A 9,457-nucleotide genomic window follows, 5' to 3' on the forward strand; every position below is an offset into this window, starting at 1 on the left:
TATGTAAACGTCTGTCGCTGGCGTTTCTACAAAAAATGTGTCCCAGGAAGACTTTTTCCTTTGTTGTCACGCTGAAAAAAATTCAACATATTTGTTTGGAGAAAGTTGAGAAGCTAAACAAACTCATGGTGAGGTGTAACGAAGGCTTCAGCCCTCACTACGCTGTTGCTAAGAGGAGCTGGCGCTGGGCAGCATTCCAGTTTCCTGGTATAATTTGTCCATTTAGAGCAGAGAGCAGAACGTGGTGCAGTCCATCGGCGAGACTCAGAAGTGTCGCTTTGACACACAGCTGCGATAAGGTAAATAAAAAACATCCACATTAGTTGCAGAGCTCATTAAACCGGAAGATGCGGCAAATACCTCTACAAGCTCTTAAAACCGTCTGGCTCTCATATTGATTAAACTCTTGTTTTTCATCTCAGCAGATGTCAGAAGGTCTAAATTACCTCGGCGGATTCACATCACACCTTTTCAGATGTCATGAATGATAATAAAGTGTCCTGACAGAGGGCCTTGTGATCTGCATCTGCCACTCTGACCTGACTGCCCTTGGCGCCATCGGCGTCTCTGCCGTCGAATCCGACCTCGGAAACCGAAACGATCGCATTCCAAGCCGGTAAAATGGGCCAACTGGGTTTTTTACCAACCCAGCCCCATCCACATGCCAAGGGAATTAGCTCCAATTTACCCGACTGTGACTATGCTCTCAGAGCTCGACAAATCACTCCGAGTGGGCTAATGGCTCCTGCAGGAGCCTGCGGTGAAGACGGAGACAGAAAACATCACACTCCTAATGTCCTCTTCATCCTCCAGTAATGATGGGGCAGTGTCCCTGCAAGACAATTACCGGAGAAAGCGCTTATTTGTGCATTAACGGCAGGTTGTAGCAGCTGCTTGCGACGTAAACTTGTCAGCAACTTTTTAATCTCTTTAAATTACCTAAAACTGTGACTTGCCTCACTGAGATAAAAAAGCAGGCCAGGCAAAATCAAAAGGTGCTGCTTTTTCTAGCTGCACTCTGCATATGACAACCTCGCGTGCAGAAGGTGCAACGTGGTGAATTTCATTCTCTCAGATTTTCTTTCCTTCTCAACTGGAAGCCTGGAAGAATTTCACACAATTTCCTCAGCAACACCAGGACGGGCTAGAAAATGTCTCCCTCTGCACCAGGCGAAATAAACACATTTCCAGTTATAACCAAACAATTTCTTTGTCTACAAAATCACAGCAGAATCTGGCAGCTGGTGTGAAAGTCTGAGTGTATTTCTCCAAGTGGGTACTTGTTTTTTTTTTCTACAACAGCAGTTGAAACGCACTAAATAAGTTGTGGAAGATATGAGAAAGATGAGTGTGGAGCTCCAGAAGTCTGTTTTATCCTTGGGTAGAATTAGCAGCTGCCTGAAGGTTCCCAGCTCATCTATCACAGGAGTGAAAAGGATGCAAATGTCCAGCTGTCATACAGAGAGAGGTTGTGTGTTCATAGGATGAATATGTTTTAATAAGATAAGCGGGACAAAAGCTAAAGATTTTCTGAAGGCAGGCTGAATCAAGTCCTTACATCTTCTGAAAAGCCACTCGGCAAGGAAGAAGCTGTTAATGCACACAGGGATAAATTCTGGGGACTTGATTCATTGGCAATAGTAACTACCAATAATGTACATAATAAGCATTGATGCATTTGATGGGAAAAAGCTTGAAAGCTTGACAGCATACTTCCAAATGTGAAGAACGGAGATGGAAAAGTGCAAGTGTCCATGTTTAACTTTTGAATACGAAGAAAGTAAAAAATAAATAAAAATCTATAAATTCTCCCATATATGCAGCATAAAAGTAGCAGTGTTGGTGATGCTAACAGGTTTAAAGAAAAAAGGACATGAGTATTTTTTTTTCTGCAGTGCATAAATTCCTAATAAAGTCCTAATTCCTTCGTCTGTTTTTAACTGAACTTCACAGGGTTTTTTAAAACGTAAGAGGTTCAGATACTTTCAAAACGTTTTTATGAGTCAAATTACTAGTAATGTTTTAAATAACTAAATGTAAATTCAAAACTTTTCTTGGTAAAATGCATAATTATTTCATCGTGTTTGTGTCTATTTGCTAGGCTGCAGTTCTGGGCAGCTTTGAGCGCGCAAAGCGAAATGTAAGCATGACACTTCTCTAGGAAAGATAGCTACTGCAGTGAGCAGGGTTATGAAATATAGAAACTCTCCATTTGAACTGTAAACACTTTGGGTTTTCTGTCGAATATGGATTTAGTTGCTCCGAGACTCGGAGACACCTCGCCTCTACCAGTGGAAGAATTAAAGTCGAGGATTAAACCTGAGACTTCAAATCGTATTAGGAAATAAAACTGTTGCCCAAACACGGCATTAATTGATGTCAAAACATTGCATTTGAAGATTATTTCTGTGATGCATCAGCAAGAGAATTCAAATGCACCTGAAAAGGGAGAGCAGATATTTTAAAAACAAGCACAAGCCATAACGCCTGATTGCAAACGGCAAGCAAAAAGCTACATTTCTAGTTACAGATGTGCAAAACCGGTCGAGAGAAAGTTCCTCAAATGATGTGCAGCCGAAACTGAAGAATAAAAGTCGTTCTGCAAAGCATTGACTCAGGGGGAAAATACAGATGATGCACACCACATTTTTCATATTTCCATCTGTAAAGAAATGCATGAAACGTTTTTTTTCACTTCTGAATTATGCGCCACGTTCTGTTCATCTAATGGATTAAATACCAATAAAGTACATTGACACTTGTGGTTTTAATAAGTCAAAATGTGAATAAGCAGTTTTGAAGACTGCATATATTAGCAAGACTGTATAGAATATTTTGGTGTTTGTAGGCTCTTATAATGCAGGAACGCTTATTTCTGGTCTGAACGCTTTACAAACTAGAGGTGCTCATCCTGCAGAAGTTTCTGCTCAGTTTCCTTTACGGAAGGGTTGCGATTCATGGGGCAACCCATTTTAATAATTAAATGCCTGCTTTTCTGAGACGGTCAGAGGCTTTTCTCCATTGTTCTCCGTGGTGCGTGCTAATCACAGTCATTTCCTCTCACAATAACAGGAAGGAGAATGAATTTGAGCTCTTTTTCATCCTGCAGTGACCCAACAAGCCAAGTGGGCGCTCTGGAAATGAAAATATCTTGTTCATTTCCTCCCAATGAGCATTTGTCAAACTCAGCAACTCAACAGCTAAAGCCTGCACTCGACACGAGCGCCGAGGACCTTTTCATTAGCAATTATAGTGTTTTCTCCAAATTTGCTGCACATAGGCAAAAGGAAGCCTATAATGGGGCGTCTTTCTGACGGCTCCTATGGAGAACTATCATTACTACTGCTCCTGGTGTTACGCAGCTGCCGGCAGCTGACTGGTCCAATTCATACCACGGCATGTGAATTCCTTCCCCCTCCTCCCACTCTCACGGCAAACACGCTGATGTCACAAGTGAATCACTGCCTCAACAAATGACTCAGATCAGATTAACTGAATGTATATTTAAAGACATTCTTTTTGACTTAAAAAGACAGTTTGTCAGGAATCGAAAGCCTCCTCCTGTAAGTCTGACAAATGCAGAGGCTCAGCTTGTGTTGTGTGTGCGTTTGCCTCGTGCAATCTCGGGCTCATTTCATTAACTCAGCATGCATTAGTGCCTACTTCTGCACCCAGCAGACTGTGCATGAGTAAAGCCTTACAGTGTATAGAGGGTAAACCTGCATACAGATCGTTTTAAAGCAGAATCTGCTTGTGGTTTGTTCTATCTGTCACCAATAACTGATGAGGTAAAGTCAAAACAGTGATATCCTAACTGGTATCTTTAGAAACTGGTCATCTTCCTCTTTATTTAGCACAAATATACATTTTTAACAAGATTTCAAGAGATCTTCCATTTTTTTGTGCTTTGTTAACCTTAAAAACGATTGTAACTACTTCCATGAACCAAACAAGTGATGCTTTCATTTTGGATGCAAACACACTGGCTTGCAGAAGTAGTCAAAACTCTTAATATACTTTTTTTTTTCATTTTATATCGTTGCACACAAAACATTACATGTCAAACTGCAACACGAAGAAGCACAACTAAAGTTTTGGAGAAGTTTTCCACAAGCCCTGCAGGAAACTCGACAGATGATGAGATCAAATTCAAACCTTCTGACCAACATACAAAACACACTCAGAGCACAACATCCCTACGATAGTGCATGGGGGGTTTCTTCACTAGAAAAAGGGAAATCTGTCGATGTGACGGTGGAGAAAGGTCAAATTAAGGCCAGTCCTGCAGTAAAATCCAATTGAAAAGCTGCAAAAGACTCAAGATTGAGTCACAGGTTCCCCTTCCAGCAGACCAGAGCTACAAGGGAGTGTTTCACATCAGTTGTTTCCAAACAAGTTGAAAATGCTCACAGGCCACAAAAATTCACGTTTTTTTTTTTTCAAAAATGATGGACCCAAAACATAAAAAGTGTCACTCTGGCTGGTTTTGTTTCTGGCTGCACCTACAGCTCTGTTGCTTGGTAGAAAGGGGTTCTGGGCTCCAGTCCTTGCCTGTAGCCTTTCTGCATGAAGTTTGAATGTTCTCCCTAAGCACAGGTGGGTTCTCTCTGAGTACTGCAGCTCATACCCTAAGAAGTGTGCCTTCGCATAAACCACCTACTCTGGCTGCAAAGTTGGCAAATGTGTTGAGTTCTGGACCTGGGCTGAACAAAACCATTCTGAGGGCCGACAATGGCCCTTGGGCCACGCTTTGGACACTGCTGGTTTAGCTCAAAGCATAGTAATGTGTCTGAAGAAGCCAAGGTCCAGACTTAAATGTGATTGAAATTCTCTGGCAAGACTCAGACATTTATTTTGACAGCCTTTCTCCTTGTAATATTATTGAGCTATTTTGTGAAGAATGAGCAAAGAATGGAGTCTGTAGATGTGGAAAGCAGGACAGCTTCACCTGAAAGGGGCGTCCAGCTGTAACTGCAGGAACAGGTAGCTCTATAAAACGGGATTAATGGACATAGGCTGCCTCTTAAAGTTCCAGGAAGATGCTGAAAGAAAGTTTAAGGGGTATCAATACTTCTGCACGCATGAATGAGGCATAGATGAAAAGAAACCAGGCTAAAGAATTGCTTCCAATCAGAGAACCGCCGTTACATTGTCTGCCAAAGGAACGACCTGTCTGGTGTGTGTGTGTGTGTGTGTGTGTGTGTGTGTGTGTGTGTGTGTGTGTGTGTGTGTGTGTGTGTGTGTGTGTGTGTGTGTGTGTGTGTGTGTGTGTGTGTTGGTGCACCTGCACAGCTACAACACAAACTCCACAAAGTAGATTTCTAACAGCCCAGCTTTCCCTGGGTGCGGATCATAAAGCCATCCATGACGGGTCAACATGTTACCAAATAGGTTACATAATACGCATGACGATGAAAACGGAGCACTGTACGCGTACAGTGCATTAGTCAGACGTTTGTGTCCACAAACGTCACAAACCATGGGAGAAAACCTGCGCTCCGTTCAGCCAACACGAACCGAACCGACGGCGTTTACGTTCAGCTCATTTCGCCTTGAAACAAACAAGCAGCCGTTCAGATCGCGTTAGGAAATCCGAATCGGACACAAACGCGTTTCATCCAACCCCGAAAGGCATTTCCTTGAAGTTTTGGACGTGTGCTTAAAAAGAAAAAGGGAAAAAAAATCAAAAAAATCCATCCAATAATAATTTAAAACAAAAAACAAAAAAACAGGGAGTCCAAAACGCGAAGCTCCGAGCGCCTTACCTCTTTCCAGTGTGAGCGGCTGGACCACTGTCGCCATGACTGCTGTTTACTGGAGACTGAAGAGACGAGAGGAGCTGCAGCATCACAGACAGAGCGAGGAGCCACAGAGAGGGAGGCTGGGAGTGGTTACAGGAAGATTTGATCTGCTCCCATCCTCTCATCACTTTGTTGCTCCTGTTTGCAGGAAAAGCACCGCTGGTTTCGTCAAAAACTTGCGCAATTGTGCATGCTAATTTTTCAAACTTATGCAGCAGAAACAATCACCTTATGTGTGACTAGAATGATAAATAAGGTAAAAAATTAAAACAGGTGGGATTTTTTTTTTCTTTTTTAGCAAAACGAAACAAAAAACATCGCATTACTGCATTACTTTCTGAAACAGGTTCACAACAAATCAGCTGATTTTCTACAGTACCTTGCAAAAGTATTCACACTCCGTGCAACCTCGTACTTAAATTGATTTGTGTATGTGAAGTGAGAGTATAGAATATTATTGTGAAAGAAAAATTGTACTTACAAAAATCTGAAAAGTGTGGCATGCTTTTGCAGAAGCCAGTTTTGCATGTCTTTGGGGGAATGCCTTCACCAGCCTTTTACAGCTAAAGATGAAGCCATTGGAGAAAGATGGACTGCAAACATCAAGACTTGCCTCTCTTGCCTATCTTTAATGTTTTTGTCCTAGTGAATATGTATTTATACTGACAACAAATAATAAAAATATATATCACTTAAGAATATCAGCGTAAACAGGGCTAATCGCAAATCCACACCATAGTTGCATCTTTATATATTTGTTTTACAAAAAAAAAACTGTTGTAAACTTCAAAACTTTTTCCGTTCGTGTTCTAGTCACATATAAAATCTAATTTAAATATACTGAGGTTCACATTTGAGGCAAAATGTGAAACATTTCCATGGGTCTGAGGGCAGAGTATGTTCAGTGGATTTTTTTTTTTCTAAGCTGTTACAGGAAGAGCCCTCCACTATCATTAAATGTGCAAATTCACTCTTACAAAGTCAAGATGTTCTCCTGTAACCATTTTCACTCTTCAGAGTGGGACCTCAGCTTGATGATGGAGGAAATCTGCCCTCATTCAGCCATAAACACATGAGGAAGGTGACATTAGTAACAACAAACTTACAGCAACGATTCCTTCAACGGAGGTTTTCCACAACAACCTGAACAAAGCAATTTTCTAAAATTGTCTTAGTGTAAAAAAGAACACAAATTAAACATTTGCTTTTGCTTAGCAACTTGGAATACCTGACAACAACATAGATGTTGTCAACAAAGCTGAATTAGAAACAAAATGTCTGTCTATCTCACTAATTTATCATCATATTCTGTAGGTTTGCACATTAGATGTTTTATGTTTGCATGCATAATTTTTGTTTTCGCACGTCTGAACAACCGCGATCCAAGTGATCCATCCAGCCACCGCGCCGCTGTGATCAGTTGGCCGGGAACACGGCTGCCATTAAGGTATATTGTGGAGCGCTGAGCCATGCTTCCTCTTATCTCCTCATTTGCCTTCATGCGCTGCGTGCGGCCTGATAACGACTAAATGACGGCAGTGAACCGAAGTTGAAGGGTTTAAGGATTAATCTTGATGTTTACGCGCCGCCGTAGAGCCGAAGCACTGACTCTCCTCGGATACTGTACATCAGCCGCTAAATGGTGCCTGAAGTCCTGGCGCTGTGGTTAGAGCCGATGGAAGTCATGCTAAAAAAACAAAAACGAAACAAAACAGATCTTTAAAAAATAAAAATGTTAGAAATTTGTGACAGATGTGTCGCACGGGTCACAAATCCAAGCTGAACGTGAAGAAACGCCTGAAGCAAGAAGCAAAGAAGCTGTTTAAAGTGAATATGTTCATACTCACACATGATGTTTATTTAGTTTTGTACAACAGAAGCTAGAGGAGTGTGAACTTACACCTCAGAAGCTCTAACTGTACTTCATAGAAATAAAACAGTGATGCTATTTTTGGAGGGTTATTACATGATTAGAAGTTTTTTTTTACTTTTTCTAAACCTTCACACTCGTAATTACACAGTCAGGATGTGCTGGTGAATTCCAGCCATCCCACCCAGCTGTTTGCTGAGGTGAAGCATTTAGTGGATAGAGGGTGAGGGCTTAGGGAGCATGCAGAAGGAGGCCACAGTGAGATTACAGGCTCACATCCATGTGGGCTGTAATACAGTTCTGCTTTTTTTTTTTTTTCCCCAAGAGCTAGGATTATATTGCACTGCTTAATGCCCTCCCACTGCAAGAGAACTGATTTCTCAAAGGCGTCCCCTCATCCTAAAGGACACACAAGAGGCCACGCAGACGGGCCAAATCGGGATTGTCGTCCCAGAGTAAAATATGCCATTAGCGCGTGTTAGAGTTTGGTTTGCGATGCTGGATTCCTCTCAGGATCTACTAAGTTCTAAATGCTGTGATGGTATTTTGGGAATTAATTTTTCAATGAAAGTGAATTTAGCTGCTTGCCATTTGTAAACTAACTCTGCAAAAAAAACTTCCCTTGACGTTTCTTCTGTGTCTTTGTCTTCATGCTGCCGTTTGTTCTCTTATGTTCCTCTGAGACCTTCACAGAAACTCGATTTACCTGAGATTATTTTACTTATGCGACTTACTGACTACCTGATTCCGTTTGGTGGAACAGAATTATATTTCAGTGGATTAGAGTACATGGAAATATGCTTCATTTGTAAAACAAACACACATATATCAATGTCATTTCACATATTATGCACTTTGACTTTGTATGTCACATTCTAATCTGACAAAAAACATGTAAGTTTGTGCTTGTAGCATGGCAAAACGTTGAAGGGGTGTGCTTCTTTAAAATTTGAACCATAGCAAGTTGATGTTACTGTTCTTCCCTAAAACGACGACAACTGGGAATTATTGTGTTTCAAGTCAAAAAGCAATCTTTATCTCAAAGCTTATTTTATTATAAATCCATATTCAGACACTCGGCAGTGAAGAAATATAGAAATGCAGGTAATCGGAAACTCTTTTCTCAACCTTTTAGAATTTAAACTCAAATGATGAAATCAGAAAGGAGGGCAAAAAGAGCAGCTATAAAAACCTCAGTTTCATCCTGATAAGCCTGGTAAAGATGCTGCTACTGTAGTTAGTGCTTTCTGTCAGAATGCAACATGTCCTGCCAGTTATTTGTGCAAACAGAAACTGTTTGAAGGAACACTGATGTAGGGGGAACAATTGAAATAAATTGCTTTTTTAATTAAAAGAGAAAAAAACTGATTGAAAGTTCGCAAGTGGGATGCAAATTAAAGAGGAAAATATTTGTTTGGAGGTTATTTCCTGTCACAGTTTAAATTTCCATCAAAGCAATAAGTGTAACGAACACAGTAGTTGCACAGGCTGCCACTTCCCCGGAGAGAGAACCATACGTCTGATGGAAACATTGTTTAACACATATAAATAGAAACAGATGATGTGAAATATCAGATGGTTGAGTTACTCAATTCCAGTGGGATTCAGTGCAGAGGTCATGTCCAGGGAGGGTCAACTGGATTATGGGTATTTTTACCAGGAGCTGTGATGGAAGAACTGCGCACAAAAACACCAGAGATCAGTGAGAAACTGCTGCTGCACAAGAGATAGTAGTTCAGACATTAGAGCTGCACAAGTGACTGAGAATTAATGTTCTTTTATTCAT

At 41.0% G+C, this 9,457-nt stretch overlaps 1 protein-coding gene across 1 annotated transcript in view; it reads right to left on the bottom strand.

Annotated features, from left to right (window-relative positions):
• The window catches only part of lin7a (lin-7 homolog A (C. elegans)), a 30,709-nt gene extending 24,531 nt beyond the window's left edge, over window positions 1-6,178 (bottom strand). The window contains exon 1 of the mRNA XM_088003315.1: window positions 5,766-6,178. Within this exon, the coding sequence (XP_087859441.1) occupies window positions 5,766-5,802 (37 nt within the window). The 5' untranslated portion in view covers window positions 5,803-6,178. The remainder of the gene's footprint in view (window positions 1-5,765) is intronic.
• Between the last annotated feature and the right edge of the window lie 3,279 nt (window positions 6,179-9,457).

Source organism: Poecilia mexicana, unplaced genomic scaffold, assembly GCF_051168715.1.
Source record: "Poecilia mexicana isolate PSO_F unplaced genomic scaffold, ASM5116871v1 scaffold_23, whole genome shotgun sequence".
Classification (NCBI taxonomy): domain Eukaryota; kingdom Metazoa; phylum Chordata; class Actinopteri; order Cyprinodontiformes; family Poeciliidae; genus Poecilia; species Poecilia mexicana.